The 21,273-nt window shown below is 36.5% G+C and overlaps 5 protein-coding genes across 6 annotated transcripts; 2 read left to right on the top strand and 3 right to left on the bottom strand.

Moving 5' to 3' along the window:
- Positions 1 to 937: 937 nt before the first annotated feature.
- Positions 938 to 2,824, bottom strand: LOC125576187. Its single transcript, XM_048735603.1, has one exon. It carries the CDS (start codon positions 2,822 to 2,824, stop codon positions 938 to 940), a length of 1,887 nt encoding a protein of 628 aa, XP_048591560.1.
- A 1,844-nt stretch (positions 2,825 to 4,668) lies between these two features.
- Positions 4,669 to 8,121, bottom strand: LOC111207270 (LEAF RUST 10 DISEASE-RESISTANCE LOCUS RECEPTOR-LIKE PROTEIN KINASE-like 1.4). The gene is made up of 5 exons (XM_022705189.2): positions 7,066 to 8,121; positions 6,833 to 6,856; positions 6,388 to 6,720; positions 5,997 to 6,302; positions 4,669 to 5,513 (listed from the first exon to the last, which is right to left on the bottom strand). The coding sequence occupies exons 1-5, from the start codon at positions 7,874 to 7,876 to the stop codon at positions 4,885 to 4,887; spliced, it is 2,103 nt and encodes a 700-aa protein (XP_022560910.2). The 5' UTR covers positions 7,877 to 8,121; the 3' UTR covers positions 4,669 to 4,884.
- Positions 8,122 to 10,657: 2,536 nt separating this feature from the next.
- On the top strand, positions 10,658 to 16,110 carry LOC106353894 (disease resistance protein RPS6-like). Of its 2 annotated transcripts, XM_048735975.1 has the most exons (8): positions 10,658 to 10,778; positions 10,901 to 11,400; positions 11,507 to 12,617; positions 12,712 to 13,017; positions 13,124 to 13,531; positions 14,174 to 15,445; positions 15,525 to 15,640; positions 15,737 to 16,110. In XM_048735975.1, exons 2-7 carry the CDS (start codon positions 10,928 to 10,930, stop codon positions 15,591 to 15,593), a joined length of 3,639 nt encoding a protein of 1,212 aa, XP_048591932.1. In that variant the 5' UTR covers positions 10,658 to 10,778; positions 10,901 to 10,927; the 3' UTR covers positions 15,594 to 15,640; positions 15,737 to 16,110. The 2 variants fall into 2 exon arrangements, with proteins under 2 accessions (XP_048591932.1, XP_048591931.1); XM_048735974.1 differs by having other exon boundaries at positions 10,749 to 11,400.
- LOC106353910 (non-specific lipid-transfer protein 2-like) lies at positions 15,945 to 16,648 on the bottom strand. Its single transcript, XM_013793738.3, has one exon. It carries the CDS (start codon positions 16,559 to 16,561, stop codon positions 16,271 to 16,273), a length of 291 nt encoding a protein of 96 aa, XP_013649192.2. The 5' UTR covers positions 16,562 to 16,648; the 3' UTR covers positions 15,945 to 16,270.
- Positions 16,649 to 17,504: 856 nt separating this feature from the next.
- On the top strand, positions 17,505 to 19,996 carry LOC106353898 (protein PLASTID MOVEMENT IMPAIRED 2-like). The gene is made up of 3 exons (XM_013793723.3): positions 17,505 to 17,748; positions 17,896 to 18,027; positions 18,120 to 19,996. The coding sequence occupies exons 2-3, from the start codon at positions 17,917 to 17,919 to the stop codon at positions 19,800 to 19,802; spliced, it is 1,794 nt and encodes a 597-aa protein (XP_013649177.2). The 5' UTR covers positions 17,505 to 17,748; positions 17,896 to 17,916; the 3' UTR covers positions 19,803 to 19,996.
- Positions 19,997 to 21,273: the final 1,277 nt, after the last annotated feature.

The raw sequence follows: 21,273 nt of genomic DNA, 5'->3' as shown, positions 1-21,273 counted from the left end.
GCTGTGTCATTCTGTGGGCTAGAGAGTGCTTCGTTGAGTTCCTTCTTTTTCTGTTCGATGATTTTCATGCTATTACGTTGTTGGGTTCGGTTCCATGCAGATATAACACTGCGAGCATTGGCTAGCTTTTCAAGTACTGAGCCCCTTGTATCTCCCGCCCAAGCTTCATCTATTATTTTCTTAGCTTCAGCATTCTCGGAAAGCCGTCGATCGTACCTGAATAATCCTCGCTTCCTCTTGCCACCCTTATCAAAGAAGGTAAGTAATGGTCTGTGATCGGAGCTTTCCAGTTCGAGATACTGGCATCTCGCAGTTGGGAATGACTCTGCCCAAAGAGTATTCGCAGCTGCTCTGTCGAGTCTACACCTAACCAGGTGATCTCCTCTTTTTCCCCGCCAAGATAGCGGGTCGCCTGAATGTTGTAGGTCGAATAGATCAGCCTCTGAGAAGAAGGTACGGAAGTCCGCAAAGGAGCCTTCAGGGCGAATAGTCCCTCCGTCCTTTTCCTCATTGCTTAAAATATCATTAAGATCTCCCGTAATGAACCATGCTTCTTCACGAATGAGTGTGTTGTGGAGGAGATGATCCCATTGCTGTTTCCTGAGGTTCTTATCAGTGTTGCCATACACAAAAGACGAATAGAACTTTTTTCCTTCAAATTCAATAATTGTATCGATTACATTCGGGTTTGACTCTAGGACCCGAAGGTTTAGCTCCGGTTTCCAGAACAATCCTAGACCTCCCGCCCCATGTCCAGTGGGAGGAACCAGATGATGACATTCATAATGCAGATGCTCCAACTTCTTGAGTACAAACTCATCGGGGTTTTTAGATTCCATGATGAATAAGATATCCGGGTCATACTTTTTGGATATCTCGCCCAGTCTGCGGACTGTCCGGGGATTCCCCAACCCCTGACAGTTCCAGCTCAGTAGAGCTAAGGAGCGGGGTGGGATGGAATCCGAAAATCCATCCTACGTCGAGCCGCTGCTGGTATCATGTTAACGATTGGCTGATTCTCAGAGTTTGTACCACTGTCCTCCTGTGCTCCCCTGTTACGAGAAGTACCCCCTTTTTTAGTCACTGCTCTTGCCTTGGAGGCTTTATCAGCATCTACCTGGAGCTTCCGTCGACAATTAGGGGTTCTGACTTGTTGGACTTTTCTTTTACGCGAGCTCGCTCCCGGCAAAAGTCCAGGGCTGGAAGCAATTGTTCTCTTCCCTGGGGGCCTTCCTGGTTTTCTTTTCTGCGCTGGCGCAGGAGCAATCTCTTCGCTTGGAAACATATCATTTCCCACTGGACCTAGTCTGGACGATATCGGTAGTCTCTCTTGCGAGAAATCTTTCTCAATCTCTGTATCCTGATCTCTCTGTCCTAGCCGCTGCGAAGCTGGAACTCGTTCTTGGGACTTTGTTGGAGGACTAGGAGGTGACTCCACCGCATTAGTGCGAGCTAAAGCAGCTCGGGCTATCTGAGCAGCAGACTCCTCGAGCTGTCCTTTGAGTTCTGCTTGTCTAATTCTCTCCTTTCGAGCTGCACTCTCAATAGGGTCAGCGCAATTTGTATACTGATTCATAACGCTTTCTAGTTCATCTCTGGCTGCTTCTAAAGCCTTCTGGGGAACTCTGTCATCGGTAGTGTCTCTAGGGATTCCCCTTTCTAGACTTTGCTGGTATCCATACGAGGAGGCTTTGTCCTCCTGAATGGGAAGTCTACCATCCTGTATAGGGAACTCTTCTGACCCGTAGCGTACAAGGTCTCTATTACTTCTCTTATTTGTAGAGACAGTTGAGTGGGAAACCCCACGAAAATTTTCCAGTCTTTCTCTGGAGTATTGATGGGTTGTCTGGCCATGTCGAGCATGTTCCCGAGAATAGGAATCCCTATGATACTTGTCCTTTGGAAGCCATTCCTGGCGCTGGTAGGAGCGACTTCTGGAGTAGTGACTCGGGGCTCTGTCTCTGGTTGGGACTTCAAGAGATTTATTGCCTCCATTGTACCTTGAGAGAGGTCTACTTTGTCCCTCACGATTAGGGGGGTGTCTACTTGGTTCAGTCTGGAATATCTTGTCTCTGAGGTTAGACGGTTCTTTGTTTGCCACTGATCCGGTAGTTCTCTGGGAGCCGTCCTGGCTTGCCAGCATTGCTTTCTTCTGATGCTTCGCCTCCAAGCAGTCTCTAAGCTCATGATCAAGTCTATTGCAATGAGAGCAATGCTTTTCTAATTTTTCATATACTAGCGTAGCAGTTCCTTCCTCTCCGTTTGGATACTCAATAGTGGTCGCTTTGATGAGAGGGAGTCTGCCGTTAATATGCACTCGCATTCTGATAGCTAGTGGCGTGACATCTGCAGTTTCGAAAGTACCAATGTCTTCACCGATCTGTTGAGCCGCCTCCTCCGTCCATAAATGTACTGGAATGCCTTGTATTTTGATCCAGAAGGGGATCATTGATGGGAAGCTGGGTGAGATTGTAGGCTCCCATCGTTCGAGAATAATCATCCAACGAGCATAATGATAGGGCCGTTTTGCTAACACTGTAAGTAAATCTGATTCCAAATCAAACTGGAATTGAAACATTCCTGCACCCAAGTCAGCTCCAGTCGGAGGAATATCGGCCTTCCAGTGGTCCGTGAAGAATGGAATGAGAGCCCACACCTTCTGAACTGAAGGGTTGGTGACTCTTCCTATGAGAGTGAGAGAGTGTTTCTGCCGCAGAGATGCGTTGTCAGGCTCGGAGAGGCGCACTCTTGCTGTGCGCGGAGCAGGCCGGTGCTCCAGGGCCACCGCTTTGCCTTTTTCAGCAGAAGAAAGTCTTCTGTGCATGTTGTATCAGTGGGATAATAGTATTTGATTGTAACGGTCTACTATAGTCAGCGCACACAAACTTCAGTAATCACCGGAGTAAGTAGCTCGGAGGGGAGAGTTTGGTGGTTAGAGTAGAATCCAAATTACGTTTCCAGTACTCACTGGTAACAACTTAAGGGCGATTAGGGAGTAGGGAAAGAGACTGCGGTCACCAGTTTCCAAAGAAAGCTGGCTGCACCTTCACAGGTCGAGATTCCTCGAAAAGATCCATGGTAGTTGCGTTGGCCTGAGATTCCGGCGGTGGAATCCGGCTGAGACGGTCCCTCCGACCCGGGTCGGGGGAAGAACCCGGTGGGTTAAACCGCAAGGATGGAGAGAGACCTCTGGTTACTGCAACTTTGGGGGAATAATTCAAAAAGTTGTACGCTTTGCAGTAGATCTGTTGCCGAAACCGGAAAGAACCTGGCGGGTAAAGGGAGAGGTTCGAAAAGTCAACCGGTTATTAGCCGTTCTAGATTTGTGTGTCTGGGAGCGATTTTACTACTTTTTTTGTTTTCTAATTAAGAAGAAGAAAATATACTTTTGTTTTCAGTGCTTCGGATTCTGAAAGACACGATGATTACTTGATTAACCCATGGACAAAACATGAAATATGCAGTAACGTTAGGCAATCGGTATTCTAAAAGATGTGGTGCTAATACTACAATAGAAACTCAATAAATTAATAATCACGATATATTAACAAAGTTCTCTGATCCTAAATTGGATGGTGTAAAATAGAACTAAGATAATAAGATGATAATATTTTTTTAAAAAATCTTATGTAAATATATAGTCCTATTAAAATCATAATTAATAATTACCATATAAAAATTATATAAACATATATAAAACTATTTGTTGTGTATTTTTCTTCAAAATGAATTTCATCTCTAATCTTATTTTCATTTATATCAAATTACATATATAAGTTATTAGCAAAAATAATTAAAAATTACATATAAAAGTGAATTTGAATTATATGATATGTATTCATACATTAAATGTATCAATATCTAACAAAAATAGTTAAAGTCAAATCGATAAAATATAGTCAATATATATCACAAATGAAATATTATCTTCACAAAAATAGACTTCCAAAGAGAAAAATAACCAAAAATGTTTTATTGAAAGGTAAATATGCATTTATATCTCTAGGGTTAACTAATATAAGACTTAGGGTTTAGAGTTAAGAAGTTGGATTTTGGAAATGTGTTCAAAATTTTAAAAATAAACAAATAAAAATTGAAAATTTTAAAATAAAAAGGCTATTTTGGTCATTTTATTTTTTGAGTGTTATTTTGTGATAAAAACTTTTAAAAAAAACTATTTGAGAGAATTTACCCTTAGAAATATATATTTTTAATATAAATTGAAAAGAAAATTAATAAATTTTTATAGTCACAACATTATTAATTTATAAAGATTTTATTGAATGTTACAAATATGCCACTTTTGTAAACCAGACACTTAATATCATTTCATAAGATTAGAATATTATAAGGTAAAGTCACAATATAATATTGAGAAAGCCAATTCATCAACATATATCATATGATGTAATGTTTTGGTCCAAATATCAATTATTACAGTTTTGTTCACCTGAAATCCAACACTCTACATATGTTACAATTTATTATGGAGTTGTGGTCCCCAAATAATTACGATCAATGAAAATTAAATGTTATATGTAAATCAGTAAATGTAATGTGTTTGGTGTAAGGCAGAAAAAATCGATAAATCAATTATTTGTTTTATTCTTGTGCCCTCTGAGTATACAATATTTACGATGTATATACACATAATTTTTTTACTTATTGTTTTAGGTGATTTTATATATGAGGAAAATTCTTTTAGATGATTATACATGAGGATTTCACTGGAAAAAAGAAGAAAGATACAAATCTTCTTATGCCTTGAAACAGAAAACTAATAGGTCATTTGATACAGACGAGGAAAAATAAATAAATAAGTCCAAGAACCACTTACCAGTGTGAATATACTACATAGTACAGGAGGCCTAATTATACAATATCTCAAAATGAACTGGCCGCCGTATCAGAACTGCTAGTCCACTTATCAGTATCCGGCGACACTGGCGGAGGAACACTATGCCTCAACAATCCAACGTCATCTTCTCCGCTTACCTCAATATCCACCACATCCGGTGGTGGCGTCACGCGGTTCTCCCCTTTGATCCCTTTCAAAATCTCCACGATCTCATCCATCGACGGCCTACCTTCCCTCTCCTGTTGCAAACATCGGAACGCAAGTTCAGCCACGGATACCATCATCCTTTTCACTTCTGGATCCTTCGAGAATCCAAGACTTGGATCGAGGAGCTCGTGCACCGCGTTGTTCTGGATCTTGGAGACGGCCATGTTTGCTAAGTTGATATCGTGGCGATGTCTTGTGATATCCACGGCTTCTTTGGAAGAGATGAGTTCGGCTAGTACGACTCCGAAGCTGTACACGTCGCTCTTCTCGTTTAGACGGTAACACTGGTAATACTCGGGATCTACATATCCTGGAGTGCCTTGTGGTGCTGTGGAGACGTGAGTTTGGTCCATCGAAAATAACCGCGAGAGTCCGAAGTCAGCTACCTTCACCGTGGAGTTCTCGTCTAGAAGAATGTTTGTTGTCTTTACGTCCCTATGTATGATCCCTGCAACAGAATCAAATCAAACGAAATTCTACTATGTTACCTAACATGTCGAGTACTATCTCTACTTAATCGCCTAAACTATGAATAAATTTAGAAACATTAAAAAGATATATCGATAAATCATTACACTAATTTAGTAATTTTGTATGAATACATTTTGGTGCTTAAAACTTAATTAGCCTTTGTTGAGAATAAATGCAAATCAAATTTGAAAAAAACAAAGAATTTTAAGATCAAAAATATATGGAGGCAAATACCCGTTTAAGATTTGTATATTATGATGTAAATTAATAATTTTATAAATGTTATATCTATATTTATATCACTCTCAAAACTTGATTTTTTTTCCATTTAGAAATACATATTTATCCTAGAAAATATACTTTTTCTTTCAAAAAAAAAACATTTACTGATAAATAAATAAATAAATAAAAATTTAAGTTCCTTCCAGAATTAACAGCCTCAGCACAATTATTGTTTTACCTGATTTGTGGAGGAAGGATAAAGCACTTGCGGTTTCGATAGCAATGTTCAGACGAACTGGCCAACAAATAGGACGGGCTTCAGCACGATCACCGTGAAGATGGTCGGCGAGAGTTCCGTTTGAGATATACTCGTAGACAAGCAAAAGCTCTGTGCTGTGTCTCGACGTGCATCCATAGAGAATCACGAGGTTTGTATGTTTCAACGATTTCAAGATGTCGATCTCGTTCTTGAACTGTTCAACGCGTTTAAGCGACCTCTCGTATAGTCGTTTGACTGCTACAGCTCGTCCATCTTTCAACACGCCTTTCAGAAGAAATAGCCAAAAATGTTTTTATCAGAATGCAAAATATTTTGAAGTGAGGGATAAAAGAAAATCAATGGTTCTTACCGTAGTAGACTGTTCCAAAACCGCCGTTTCCGAGCTCTCTAGAGAAATTTTCAGTGGCTTCCTCGAGTTCTTCGTAGCTGAAGACTTGAACTCCAAAGTAGGTGCTTGCGTTTGTGATGTAAGAGATTGAGGGGAGAAGAGAGTGATTGCTGCTGCTTGAAACTGTTGTGGAAGTTGGATAGCTTGATGTTTCTCTGCTTGAAGCTGATGACGTTATTGGCAAGCCTTTGCTCATGTGTTGTGCTGCCTGTATCTTCTTTGGCCGTCTGATGAGACAGAACAAACCTGCGGCTATAAGAATGACCACCAGCAATACACAAGCAGCCACAATACCTAGAGATAAAAAAAAATGAAATAAAAACAATTTGCATAATAAGATAAGACTATAGTGTTGCTTATGGTAAGCCAAATAGGTGTTTCAAAAGAACAGGTGGAGGGTATGCACCTGCTATTGCTCCAGGAGATATGCCTGCATCATCAGAATAACACCAGGAAAAGGTCGGTAAGAGAAACTTTGAATCTTACTAGTAAATAAATACTAGAAATTTGAAAGATGAAAAGGGAATTTCTGTATATCGTTATCAGAAACTAAAGTAATCTATTTAGGGAAAGGACATGTGATGTTTTTTTTTGTGGAGGAACATATAGAAACTAGAACTTTTAAGCCAGAAATCTTACCCTTTTTTTTAGAACTGCAAGTACGGTTATTTGTCTCATCTACACAATAGCAGACAAATCCACCTGAGTTTTGATTAAATCCACAAGCACCGTTAGAGGCTAAGCAAGACGAACATTCTTGGCTAAGTTCAAGCTGGAAACCCTCTGCAAGAGTTCTCTGCAGATTATCTCGAGTCCGATTCCCCTGTAGTGCGTTCAGCAAAGGCCTTGATACACGAATACTTACGGTTTTGCAAGATAACCCAAAGTCTTCTAATTGACCTCTAATCCCGTTAAGTAGTGGGGACGAGAGGTCGCTTGTCACATAGTAACTTATTGTGTCATCATCATCACCGTCACCATCTCCACAACGAAGATCTCCAACATAAGTAGAAACATACATTGGAAATTCTCTGCTGCAGTTGTGATATATTGTTAGAAACTCAGTGGTAGGAGCAAGTGTAACAACTCTTTCGTCGAACGTTGCATTAAGAAGATCTTTAGGACAAAGACCACCGATAAAATCTGATCTTGCCAGTCGTATGATACCAGAGTCAGAGTCATAGTTCGCCTCTAGGATTCTATACTTCACGGAGGTGATACTTAGCTCTGCGAATCCACCACTACAGTCGACTTCGAACTCAGGGTGGCCACAGTCTTCTCTGCCAGATGTCCAGAAAGGATACAAGAGACTTTGATTGCCGCACGGAAACGGTTGACTGCAGCGATCATAAAGCTCATTAGTCGAGGAAACAAAAGAAGGTATTACAAAGAGCATCCATATGACTATATGGAACATAGATTTGGTTAAGGATAGAAATATATCGATCATTGTGTTGAGAGGCAAATAGAAAAATGGTGAAGAAGAAGAAGATATGAAGGAATTGGTGAATGTCTTGGTTTTGTAAGAGTTGAATATTAAAGGAACCTATGTTTGTTTGTTTTTGACCAGGCTTCTCTTTATTATATATTAATGTTACTTTCTGGAGTTTATAATTTTCAAATCGAAGGTTCTTTTGGAATTAGGTGACTCACAAGTTACAACGAAGACTTTGAATGCATATTGGTAAATGTTGAAAAGAAACAGTAATTTTTAAATGAGTTTTTTCTTTGTTGTTTACAGAATATAAAACGGTTCCGACCTGGGACTATAAAAAGGTTGATCATTCTTTGATATATTAGTATTTATTTTTCTGTATTCAAAGTCAGGTGCTTGGAATTTTCGCCGAAGGACCTGATTGAAAAATAATGATTCCAAATATATTTTTATGTTTTTAGGAAATTTGACTAGTAAAAAGTCCCTTTCCGTCATTGTTGTTACAAATAATCAAGAAATGTCAGAGAAATGGTGTGTGTAATAAGGCAAAAAGACCATTTACTACAGAAACTGACTGGTTTAGAAGAAGAAAACGCAATAAATGAAAGAGAGTGACTAAATAAATGATCAGCTAATGCCAAATGTTAAGGACTTAAATGGCCAAGGACTTAAGAACGTGTGATCTAGTGGTTTGGAGTGGATAATGGATTCGTCATGTTGATGAATCCGAATGATCGATCTATGAAAAATCGTTGTGGTTTATTTCTTGGCCTTTATTGAAAAAATTGTGTTGAAGGGGTGATACAGAATAGGAAAAACACGAAACAGAACATAACATATTTCACTTAGATAAGGTTTATGGTTGTGAGAAGGATAAAAAGGTCTATTTCTTTTTGAAACACAACTTGCATTAAACTAAAAGGTTCAAGCTCCTCTAGAGAGAGCAGTTACAACAGACGCATTTAACAAGCATCATTGTTGTTTGTACGTTGAATCCAAGAAATAGAAAAGAAATCAAAAGCTGAGGATAGGCTGATAATATCGGCAAGAATGCCATAAATCTCTGATAAAAAGGTCTATAAAATGAGAAAATAACTTGTAAAATAAACTTAGATTTTGAAGTTCATCAAGAAATTGTAGAATTTGAGCTTGAGCTCCTAACTTAAAATCAATTGTTAAAAAATTGATGTGGGAACTTATATTCTCACTCGAGATAATCGTTTGTATAACCATTAATCTCGACAATATTTCAATCTAGGCTCTTTTAGAAGGTGAAAGCTCGGAAACTTTGGGAGGCAAAGTTGTGGATAAAAATGTAGCATTGAAGCTCTGCTCTGTCAAGTCTAATGGTGTTAGATGCTTGATCTATATTGAAAACACCGTACAGATAGTTCGAGATGATTAAAGAGATGTTGTTTCTAAAGCATGTGAAGCTCCAGTTATGGATGGCCACAAACTTCGAGACGACTCCCACCGAGAAGGGGAGACTAGTGGTGACATTCCCACACTTGAAACAGAGCCTTACACCATCCAAATATCTTTTAATTTTCACACTTAAATTAGTTTGTTTTGTTGGAAACAATGATGTTATTTTAGGTTGGGAAAAGCCTGGAAATTTCTGGAGGTAGAATTGTACTGGTGAACGTAAAAGGAGCAAAACAACCCAGATGGTATGTTTTGTCAAGTGTAAGAGTGTTAATATATGGTGATTCATTTGTAGAGCTTTTGAACTCCTGATTTGAGATAACTATAGAGGTGATGTTGATGTATTTAAGTTCCAGCAATTTTTAATCTGTAACAAAAAAAGATTAAAACTTCTCTAACTAGTCTTTTGTTTTGATACTCAGTACAAAATACAAAGATTAGAGAAGATTGACATAATGCGAAACAAATCATGAATGTAAACTAACAATGATGGTGTTGATTGGTTCGATTGTGGCTTTAAAAGTTTAGTTGTAGATGTTTAGCTATAGATTAAAAGTTTAGTTGTAGATGTTTAGCTATAGATAAATCGGTTGTAGTTGTAAATTTTTTTTTTTTTTGTAACTGTAAAGTTGTTAGTGTAGACTTTTTCTGCAAAGATTTTTGCTGTAGCTAAATTTGTTGTAGGCTGTAGATATTTTAAAATAAAATATATGAAATATTGTTGTATATATAAAATTATTATTTTCTATCAATTAAAATAATTTATATTAATATTTTTAAATAAATTATCAAAATTTATTGTAATTTAAAGTGTGATATGTAAATAATATTTATATTATTTAAATATCTTAATAATTTTAAAACACTCAAACTCAAAACTAAAATATTTATAAAAGTTTTAGTTACGATTATATAATTTATTTGATATTATAGATTTTTTTTCATTTACAGATTCTATATCATATAAAAAAAAATGTATGATTTTTGCTTAAAATACATAAGAAAAAGTTTTGCTTTATTTTTTTTTTGATGTACCTTTAAAAATAAAGTTAAAGCATAATTAATAAAACTAAATAAAAAATTGATGTAGATTTTAACTTTTAAAATTTAAAATTTAATGATTTAAAAATAAATAAAACTAAATTAGGAAGATATCCAACCAATCACCCCGATGTCTCTAGTCAAATTCTTTGCAGTTCCGGTACAAAACAAATCAAGTTTTAAGATTCTCATTAAACATAAATAATAACGAATTACTTTTGTAACAATTCTACATGTCTGCACTCAAAGTTTAAAAAAATCTTAAACAAGTTGTAGATATTTATTTGCTAAGCTTGAGGAAATAACATAGGAAAGAAGAAACACTGTTCATTGAAAAGTCTTACGAATGTGGATGTGAGTTGTGTGGTGGACCTGGTGGTTATTAAATACTATCCTTTTTAAAAGAGGAATCTTCCGGCAAGCAGCGCGAAGTCTGAGAAATAATTATGAAGTAAGTAACCACTCTGCTGCTTCCAGGCAACATGCTCAATCTATGGATTTATAATAAATGACAATTCTGCTTGATTAGAGGTTTTTTTGTTTTTTTTCCCCCAAATTTGTTTTATTTGCCAGAATCACCGCGTTGTGGTTGTTCTTGCTATGGCATCTTGTTCTTCCTCCTCTTCCCGCAGCTGGTCATACGATGTTTTCCCTAGCTTTAGCGGAGAGGATGTCCGCAAAACATTCCTCAGCCACTTTCTCAGGGAACTTGAGCGGAATTCGATCGTTGCTTTCAAAGACAACGAGATGGAGAGAAGCCAGTCTATTGCCCCGGAGCTTGTACAAGCCATTAAAAATTCAAGGATCGCAGTGGTTGTGTTCTCAAAAAACTACGCATCTTCAAGCTGGTGTCTAAATGAGTTGCTTGAGATTCTGCAATGCAATGAAGAGTTGGGCCAGCTGGTGATACCGATCTTTTACGGTTTGGATCCTTCTCACCTTAGGAAACAGACAGGAGACTTTGGAGAGGCATTTAAAAAGACTTGCCTAAACCAAACACATGAAGTGGAAGACCAGTGGAAGCAAGCTTTGACCAATGTTGCAAATATCCTCGGATACCATTCTAAAAACTGGTATGTGAATGTGATATTTTAAAAATAAAATGCTTCTTTTCATGATGTGATTATTGATATTTATTTTGATGTTCCATGTTTGTTCATTGGCGTTTCTTCTCGTTAGTGATAGTGAAGCTGCAATGATTGAAGAAATCTCCAATGATATTTTAGGTAAACTTGATGTAACTCCATCGGCTAATGAGTTTGAGGACTTTGTCGGCATCAAAGATCATATGGCAGAGGTGATATTACTGATGAATTTGGAATCCAAGGAAGTGAAGATGGTTGGGATATGGGGTACTTCAGGAATTGGCAAGACTACTATTGCAAGAGCCTTATTTTGTAATATCTCTAATCAGTTCCAAAGAAGTGTTTTCATAGACAGGGCCTTCATATCGAAGAGTATGGAAGTTTATGGCCGAGCCAATCCAGTTGACTATAACATGAAGCTGCGCTTGAGGATGAACTTCCTATCAGAAATCTTGGAGAGAAAGAACATGAAGATCGGTGCAATGGAAGAAAGGCTAAAGCACCAGAAAGTTCTTATCGTTATCGATGATTTGGATGATCAATACGTGTTAGATGCTTTAGCGGGTCAAACCAAATGGTTTGGGAGTGGGAGTAGAATTATTGTGGTTACAACTGATAAGCAACTCTTAAAAGCCCATGGGATTGATTCTATATACGAGGTTGGTCTCCCATCCGATGAACAAGCTCTAGAGATGTTCTGTCGATCTGCTTTCAGGCAAGACTCTCCACCTGATGGTTTGATGGAGTTTGCTTCCGAAGTTGTGGAACGTGCTGGTAGTCTTCCTTTGGGTCTCGACGTTTTGGGTTCGTCTTTGCGGGGGTTGAACAAGGAGGATTGTTTGAATATGCTGCCTAGGCTTAGAAGAAGTCTAGATGGTAAAATAGAGGAGACACTAAGAGTCGGTTATGATGGGTTACTTGGAGAAGATAAGGCGATATTTCGTCATATTGCATGTCTTTTCAATCATGTAGACGTCAAAGACATCAAGCTGTTTCTTGCTGATAGTGAGTTGGAAGTTGATATAGGGTTGAATAACCTAGTTAACAAGTCCCTCATCCAGGTGAGGTGGGGTAAAGTGGAGATGCACCATTTGCTACAAGAAATGGGTAGAAACGTGGTTTGGTTACAGTCCATTAAAAAACCTCAAAAGCGGGAATTTCTAGTGGATTCAAAAGATATATGTGATGTACTCAGTGAAAGCATTGTAAGTTTCTTTTAATCCATAGTCGTTTTATTACTTAGTATATGAGGTTAAGCTTCTGATTTGGTCTATCTCTTATTGATGTTATAATTTTCAGGGTACTTCAAAGCTCTTAGGGATATCATTGAATGTTGATGAGATTGATGAGTTACAAGTACATGAGAGTGCCTTCAAAGGGATGCGTAATCTCCATTTTCTAGAAATTTACTCGAACAAAGTTAGGGTTGTAAATGGAGACAAACTGAAGTTACCCAAAAGCTTCGACTGGTTGCCTCCTAAGCTCAAACTACTGTGTTGGTCTGGGTATCCACTGCGATGTATGCCTTCTACGCTTTGTACAGATAGGCTCGTCAAGCTTAAAATGCGGAATAGCAAGCTAGAGAGGCTGTGGAAAGGAGTTATGGTAAGTTTTTAGAATAGTAATTAATTCTTACTTCACTTTTTGGATGCCAATATACATGATGTGTAATTTTTACTAATCTATGTGTTCTGTTTTTGGTTGAGTACAGTCTCTTACATGTCTCATTGAGATGGATTTGTGTGGCTCACATGACCTGAAAGAAATCCCAGATCTTACGACGGCCACCAATCTTGAAACACTTAATCTTCAATCTTGTAGGAGTTTGGTAGAACTTCCTTCCTCAATACGAAATCTCAATAAACTGATAAAATTGGACATGCAGTTCTGTAAAAAGCTGAAGACTCTCCCAACTGGCATTAATCTCAAATCTCTCGACCACATCAATCTCAGTTTCTGCTCACAGTTGAGGACTTTTCCCAAAATCTCAACCAACATCTCATATCTCTTTCTTGAGGAAACATCAGTGGTAGACTTCCCCACTAATTTGCATCTCAAGAATCTTGTTAAGCTTCACATGTCAAAAGTAACGACAAATAAACAATGGAAAATGTTGCAGGTATGTATTTTTATTTCTAAATTCAAAAGCCGTTTGCATATGAGAAATTGCCATTTTTATTAGTTAATAGTTTTTATTCTTTTTAAGATTAAATTTATATCAAATTAATTTGGTTAATGGGGCTGTAGTCAAAGTGAAATTTAGAATAATTTGTATTAAAATGAAAATTCATTATTCAAACATATACATATTTTGAAACGTTATTTAAAATGTAATGTTTTAGACGAAAAACAAAATGTTTTGGACGATTAAAAAATCCAATGTTATTGACTTGTCATTTTTAAATGTATTTAAAATCTTATGTTATTTGAAATATTTGAAATAATGGATTTTATGAGATTTGTTGTATATATATTTTAAGAATCTATGGTAGCAGTAGAAATCTTAAATTTTAAGAAATTCCTAAGAATTCATCTACCAATAACCTTTTATTGAAATATCAAAAGTTAATTAATCTCTTGGTCTTAGGTAGGATTCTGAAATGTTTTAACTAGAATCACAATAACTTTCATAATTCATCCATAATCATCTAAAATCTCATTGAAAAATCAAACCACTTCAAATATTGTCCAATACTATATTGAATATTATTGCAAGATTCATGATTTTGATTAACATTTCTAAATTGTTTACTTGATTCAGCCGCTTACACCCTTCATGCCTATGTTGTCTCCCACTTTGACGGAGTTGTATCTCTTCAACATCCCAAGTTTAGTGGAGCTTCCTTCCTCATTTCGGAATCTCAACAAACTAAGAGATTTGAAGATTAGTAGATGCACGAATCTTGAAACTCTTCCCACAGGCATCAACCTCAAATCTCTCGAGAGCCTCGACTTCACTAAGTGCTCACGGTTGATGACTTTTCCTAATATCTCAACCAACATCTCAGTTCTCAATCTAAGCTATACAGCGATAGAAGAGGTTCCTTGGTGGGTCGAGATCTTCTCTAAGCTCAAAAACCTAAATATGGAATGTTGCAGTAAGTTGGAATATGTACACCCAAACATTTCTAAACTGCCACGTCTTGCTGTTGACTTTTCACACTGTGAGGCACTGAACATAGCTGATTTGAGTAGCCGAACTTCGTCAAGTGAGTTGATAACGGAAGCATCTAATAGCGACACAGTTTCCGAGGAGTCTTCCTCAGATAAGTTTATCCCAAAAGTCGGTTTCATAAACTACTTCAAGTTTAATCAAGACGTTCTGTTACAACAACTATCAGTCGGCTTCAAGTCCATGACGTTTCTAGGTGAAGCAGTGCCTTCATATTTCACTCACCATACTACAGAATCTTCTTTGACCATCCCTCTACTTGACACTTCTCTCACGCAAACGTTTTTCAGATTTAAGGTTTGTGCAGTGGTTGTTTTCGACACTATGTCTAAGACTGGTCCCAGTGGATTAAGTATCCGTGTAAAATGTCGGTTCAAAGGCATATGCGGGAACATATTTGATTCCTCAAGTGAGGCACATAGCTTTCATACGCTTGAGAAGGATAGTCGGTTGTTTATATTCGACTGTTGTGTCCCTCTGAACAAAGAGAATGCTCTTGTTTCTCATCACGTGGATATGCATATTCAGATAAGCGGTTGGCAAGAAGACTCTACATTCAGATTAACAGGATGGGGTATACGCCTCTGTTCTTCGCCTGAGAACGGACTTGCTGATCCAGAATCTCTTCCACATGTTTGTAAAGCCGACGAAGATGAAATGGTTAGTGATGGATGTCATAAGACTGAACTAGGTGAAGAATTTGGAAGCAGCGATGTAGAGATAGAACACAGTGAAAAATGTGGAGGCAGTGATACGGAGATGAAGGGTAGCAACAAAACAGTCCAGGTATGCATTAAGGATGAGACTGAATGTGGAGACAACATTGTGGAGAGAACGGAAAGCAGGAAGGGAATGGGAATGGTAAGTATGTGACAAACTTCATAGAAAAAATATATATGTTATGTAAATGAAAATAAGTGTGACTGTTTCTGTTCTGTAGATTATACTGGGGAGATTACTATTCAAGAAACTGCTGAATCGCTATGCAACCAAACCGCAAGATACATAAGAATATCTATAACTATATAGACAGGGAGAAGCAGTAAGCCAGTGCGGGTAAAGCTTTAACCATGATCTGAACAATATACTATATTAGAAAATAAATTCAGGAATGTTTTATAGATGACTAAATTTTTTATTTACTTTTGGCAGATTAAATGGCGATAAAATGAGTAGTTTTCCGGCTGTTATATAAGAACAGGATTGAAGGCGGACATGCAGAGACGCTTCACTATCGCTCAGCTGGGGATACGTTGTCAGGTTTCATAACGATCTTATTTTGGTTCTCATCAGTTATGAGCGGAGGAGAAGAACAATTACAATAGATTTTGCAACCGGACCATAGAGTTGATTCAATTGGTGATTTCATAAGCTGCCTTTGTTTTTTTATGTCTTGATAGTTTTTGTTTACAAAGTCGCTGGATTATTTACTACTACCCTAGCTAGATAACTTGAGAGTTATTTTTTGATGTGCAAATGTGTTGGCCAAGTTATTCTATTCTATTCTATCAAACTTTTCTCTGCTCTATCAAATTTATACACGTCCTTGTTTGATTAAGCATTTATCAAGTCTATGCTGGTTACATTAATCCAAACGGTTACATTGTTTCATTAACATAGTTTGATAAAATGTTATTTATCTTCCTTACTCGTTATTTATTTATTTAGTTAATTATAAACTCTCTTTTAGCAACTTGGATAAGGAACACCACAAGCAGATACGACTTTGCGAGAGTTCGGAGAGCTAACGTACTGAGCAAACGCAGGGTTCTTAGAAAACCCACATAAGCATGGCTGCTGCTCCTTCAGCTTTGCACAACAATCACCCGAGGGTTGGCCTCCTCCTGTAATCGCTGCCAGGCAAGGCTGAAGCTGCTTAGCGTCACATGCCGCTCCGAGTGCCACTTTAGTTGGAGACGCAAATGATGGCGAAAGAATGACGAAAACCGTGAGTGTCAATGCCAAGATCTTCATCATGTCTATTTAGTTAGTTTTATAATAAATTGTTTGGATTTTGACTGTGTTTTATATATTTTCTAAGGAACATTTGAGGTCTTGTTTTGGTATTTATTGTTATATGGGGGTTCACACTGATTTGCATAATGCAAAATGCATGTGCTGCTGTATCATTAAATAACGTGAACGTAACTGGTCTTCATGCGAAAGGAACCTAAAACTGAAGGTCGAAAACAAGCAATAGTTGTTCAGTTTCATGCGATTTTGGTTTACTAAGATAAAAAAAATACCTTATTGGCTCGCCACTGACGTGTAATAGGGTATACGAGACTTCCTAAAGAGGGAAAACTCAAGTTTATGTGAATGTGCGGATGATAGAGAGAAAGTTGATTTAGTCCAATTTACTATGATTTGACTTTTTTATACATCTGAATATATTATGGATAAAATGGTTTGAATCTTCTGACCTAAAAATATATCAGATGGTTTTATGTGGATAGAGTTTGGAAGAAAATGATATTTTTTTACGTATAAAGCATGGTTCTGCAGCATATGAAGCTCCATCAACAACATTATGGAGGTCATTAATATCTGAAATAGCTTATCAATCATTACATCGAGAATGTGAAGTTTTAATTTGTCGATGGAATGCTTGAATATCTTACAGTTTTTATAGGTTACGTTTGCAATCACTGTTTTCAATATGAGAAAATGGTGTTTACACCAACATAATTAAAGTTTTTACTTTTCAATTGGATAAATTTTAACCATATAAATAGTTTTTTTGGTATGATGTGCTCAAATTTCTCATTTTCTTATAGTCTATATATATTGATTTTACTCCACCAATTTGGTTTTCTAAATTAGTGTCAATTCTGTATTAGTGTCAATGGAGCTTAATTTTTATGAATGAAAGTTGTGTTACAAAAAAAAAAAAAAAGTACATTCAGATATGTTTTAAATTAACTTTTGGGGATTTTTCATATGTCATATATGTCTATGCTACTTGTGGTATCCTTGGCCTCAGATCAGTGTCCAGAAGAAACAAACTTTCATAAATTCTCCCTAAATTTTTCCAGTAAGAACAAAAAGAAAATGATAAGAAAACAGAGTGAATGTGAGCCAATCATCATCATCTCCATCTCTTCTGTTTATCCTCTGCTACACATAACAACAATCTCTCTCTTCCTCCAACATCTCACTCTCCTGTAAGTTTCTCCTTCAAACATTCCCTTTTTTATCATTTTCGATTTTTGAACTCAAAGTTTACATTTTTTCTGGAGAATATTGTCTTGGCTTTTCCGGAAATCTCTTCCAATTTGAGATTCTGGCTGAAGTCTTGTATGTTTGAGTAGAAACCCAGGAGGAACAGATCAATGGCAGAAGGTGGAGGAAGAAGAATAGGTTCAGTAAAAGCCGCCATTAACATGTACGGACAAAGAGCTACTCGAACCGTCTCTCCTCAGCTTGATTTGCCAGAAGCTAAGGTGAGGCCACCAAAGATCAATTCTTTAGATCTTTTGGTTGCTAAAGTTTCGATCTTTAGATGTATTCTTTGTTCTCTGTTTTTGTTTAACAGTCTGTTGCTGAGGACTTGCACAAGTCAGGAAGAGAGCTTGGCATGTACAGAGAGAGCAGAAAGGCTTCCGACTCTGCAAAGGCCAAAGCAGAAACTGAACTAAACAAAGCCAAGAAGACAGTGCATGAGCTGACTTTACTCATAGAGCAGTCAAATCTCAGGTTAAAGTCTGTGAAGAAGTTAAAGACCGATGGAAACGGTAACTACGCTCAGATCATTCGAGAGTTAGAGGAATTGAAGCAAGAACTGAGCAAGCTTAAGCTCGATGCAGCCTATGTTTTAAAAGAGAAGGTTGCGGCGGAGAAGGAAGTAATGGAGTTAGGGGCTAAAACGGAAGAGAATTTGAACTTGGTTGAGAGTCTTAAGCTTGAGGTCGATGCTGCGAACGAAGAGCATGTTTTGGTTGAGTTGGCGAAGATGGAGGCTTTGAAGGAATGCAAAGAGGTGGAAGAGGAGAGAGAGAGGGAAAGGAAGGAAGCGTTTGAGGAATTGGAGAAGAGAAAGAAGAGGACGAAGGAGATGAAGAAAGAGATCAAAAGATCAAAGGAGTATGAGAATGTGTTGTCAGAGACTTTGGCTGATATAGAGATGTTGGAAACGCAGTTAAGCCTTGTTAAGGACATGGAGAGGAAGGCTCCCAAGAACCAAAGAGGGAAGAAGGATGCTTTGACGGTTTTGAGAGAAGTTACTGAAGAGACGGAAGCTAAGAAGGAAGAGCTCGCTTCTGTTAAGGCGGAGGTTCTTTATCTCGGAGGTATAATGGATGCGTTGAGTAAAGAGCTTGTGGAAGTTAAACAAGAAGCGGCTCGGTTTGATAAGATTATAGAAAAAGATGATGCAATGATTGAAAGACTCAATACAAAGCTGCTTATGGCGAAAGGTAGATTAGAAGCAGTGTCTGCAGATGAGGAAAGAATCAGCTCTCTTGCTGATAATTTAATCTGCTCTTTAGAGAAGCTAAAGAACGATAAAGAAGCTGCGAAGAAGGAAGAGGTTGAACTCAAAGAAGAGGCAAGGATCATCAAGAAAACCGAAAATGGATTCGGTGGGAAAGAGAAGGAGTTGCTATCTAAGCTAGATGAGCTGGAGATGGCGAAAGACGCAGAGAGTTTAGCATTAAAGAAGCTTGAATCAATGGTAGAGAGAACAATGGAAACTAGAGAAATGGATTCTCAGGGTAGCTCAACCATCACAATCTCGAGATTCGAGTACGAGTATCTTAGTGGACAAGCGCGTCACGCTGAAGAGACTGCTGAGAGGAAAGTGGAAGCAGCAATGGCGTGGGTGGAAGCGCTGAAGGCGAGCACTAAGGAGATTGTGATGAAGAGTGAGACTCTAGAGAGGGAGAGTGGGAAGACAATGGTGGAAGAGGAGAGGGCGTCGTTTAGGATGCAGAGGTCGCTGTCGATAAAGAGACTGGTGCAGAACGAGATTGAGAAGTTCAAGGAGGAGTCATCAGAAGACAAAAGCAGCAGCTTGGTGGTCTCTTCTCCTAAACCGGTGAGAAGGTCAGTGAGGATTAGTGGGAGGTTTACTCCGGTTCAGGGAGGGAAGACGAGGAGATACTCGTCGGGGAACAGAGGGACTCCGAGTTACTTTGTAATCAAGAAGAAGAAGAAGAAGGTTCCCAACTTGGTTAAGTTTTTTAGCAGGAAGAGAGATAAGTCATCTTTAGAAGAATGAGAAGTTTAGTTGTCTTGTTGTAGTGACTACTGAAAGTTTTTTGCTTGCGTTTTAAGTTTCACATTGTTGTTAATGTTAACTTGTTATTGGTTTATTTGTTTGTATCTTTGTTATGTTTGTGTATAATTAGGTGTATGACAATGATACAATATTGCATTCTATCAAAGTCTTAGTAATTTAATCAGTTTTTGTTATTTTGGGCTTTGAAAAATAGATTTTATTTTAGGTAAATTTTCGTTTTGTTTTTTTTTTTTTAATTTTAAAACATAAATCCTATTCGAAATCAAACTTCAATTTAGTTCGGTTTGGATTTGAAAATCGCTAAGGTTTATATTTGAACTAAAACTAACAAAACTAAATAGCTTTATTTAAAATATAATTTTTTGTATATTTAAATATTTTTTCAATATACTTAACTAATTATTTCTTTCTTTATAGAATCTCAGTTCATGTTATAGTTGGAGTTTACTCTGAACTAGGTTAAGATCCGCGCCTTGCGCGGAATGAATATTATATATATAAATTATTTTATATATTATATGTTTATAACATATTATGAAATAATAAATATATATTGAATAATTAAAAAATCATTATCTACTACTTATATATTTAAATTGGTGCAAACATATAAATAAATTTTATAAATCGAAAAAATATTTTTTCTATTTGATATAATATATAATTAAATTTAAATGATAGTAACATATATATGATATATTTTAATATTAATATTTATTAGATGATGTTTTTTGCTCATATTTTTATCATTTGTATTTGTATCTGTTATAGCAAAAAGTCTAAATTAGTGATAACAAAAAATTTTACTGTGGGATTAATGGTTTAAGTAATTTATAATAATTTTAAAAATTATTTTTTCAAATTTTTATCAAAAAAATGTTCAAAGTAAATTTCAAAATTAAGATATTTATATATTTTTATATGACATATAGTTTAATTTAAAATGATACATATATTTATATATCTTTATTTTTGATACTTATTAAATGAGACTTTCAACTTACATTATTTTTTAGTTATTTAACAAACGTTTTAAATCATAGATCACAAAATTTGAATGTGAAACTTTTAATAATTTTAGTAATTTATACTCGTTTTTAAAAATTCAAAATATAATATATAAATAGTTTTTTTAATTTTTAATATATGGTTACTATGATTGTTTAATTTATTTTAATAGCTTAAAATTAAACAAATATAATTATAATACACAATTATTTTTATCAAATCTTTATTATTCAAAATCATTAATTGTCATATATATACTTTAGCCATATTAGGCAATTCTGTAATTTTATTTAAGGAAATAATGAAGCACATTAATAATGTATTTATTGTGGTTTAATAAAAAACTTATTATATATTTAGATGGACCAACCTATTCCTTTAAGAATTCTAAAAATCATTCTAGTGATGACATGTGGCTACAAAAAAATGTTGTAATGCTTCT

The sequence above is a fragment of the Brassica napus genome, chromosome A7 (genome assembly GCF_020379485.1).
Source record: "Brassica napus cultivar Da-Ae chromosome A7, Da-Ae, whole genome shotgun sequence".
In the NCBI taxonomy this organism is placed as follows: Eukaryota; Viridiplantae; Streptophyta; class Magnoliopsida; order Brassicales; family Brassicaceae; genus Brassica; species Brassica napus.
Note: the sequence above shows the minus strand (reverse complement) of the source record. Positions and strands in the feature narration are given on the sequence as shown.

Bases quoted from the DNA above. Each gene is read 5' to 3' on its own strand.
- LOC106353910 (XM_013793738.3), bottom strand. From the start codon at position 16,561: ATGATGAAGATCTTGGCATTGACACTCACGGTTTTCGTCATTCTTTCG.
- LOC111207270 (XM_022705189.2), bottom strand. From the start codon at position 7,876: ATGATCGATATATTTCTATCCTTAACCAAATCTATGTTCCATATAGTC. The intron at 6,721-6,832 runs GTGCATACCCTC...TTTTATCTCTAG, and splicing joins ATCTCCTGGAGCAATAGCAG to GTATTGTGGCTGCTTGTGTA. The intron at 5,514-5,996 runs GTAAAACAATAA...ATTCTGTTGCAG, and splicing joins ATCCTTCCTCCACAAATCAG to GGATCATACATAGGGACGTA.
- LOC106353898 (XM_013793723.3), top strand. From the start codon at position 17,917: ATGGCAGAAGGTGGAGGAAGAAGAATAGGTTCAGTAAAAGCCGCCATT. The intron at 18,028-18,119 runs GTGAGGCCACCA...TTTGTTTAACAG, and splicing joins TTGATTTGCCAGAAGCTAAG to TCTGTTGCTGAGGACTTGCA.
- LOC125576187 (XM_048735603.1), bottom strand. From the start codon at position 2,824: ATGCACAGAAGACTTTCTTCTGCTGAAAAAGGCAAAGCGGTGGCCCTG.
- LOC106353894 (XM_048735975.1), top strand. From the start codon at position 10,928: ATGGCATCTTGTTCTTCCTCCTCTTCCCGCAGCTGGTCATACGATGTT. The intron at 11,401-11,506 runs GTATGTGAATGT...TCTTCTCGTTAG, and splicing joins GGATACCATTCTAAAAACTG to TGATAGTGAAGCTGCAATGA. The intron at 15,446-15,524 runs GTAAGTATGTGA...TCTGTTCTGTAG, and splicing joins GCAGGAAGGGAATGGGAATG to ATTATACTGGGGAGATTACT.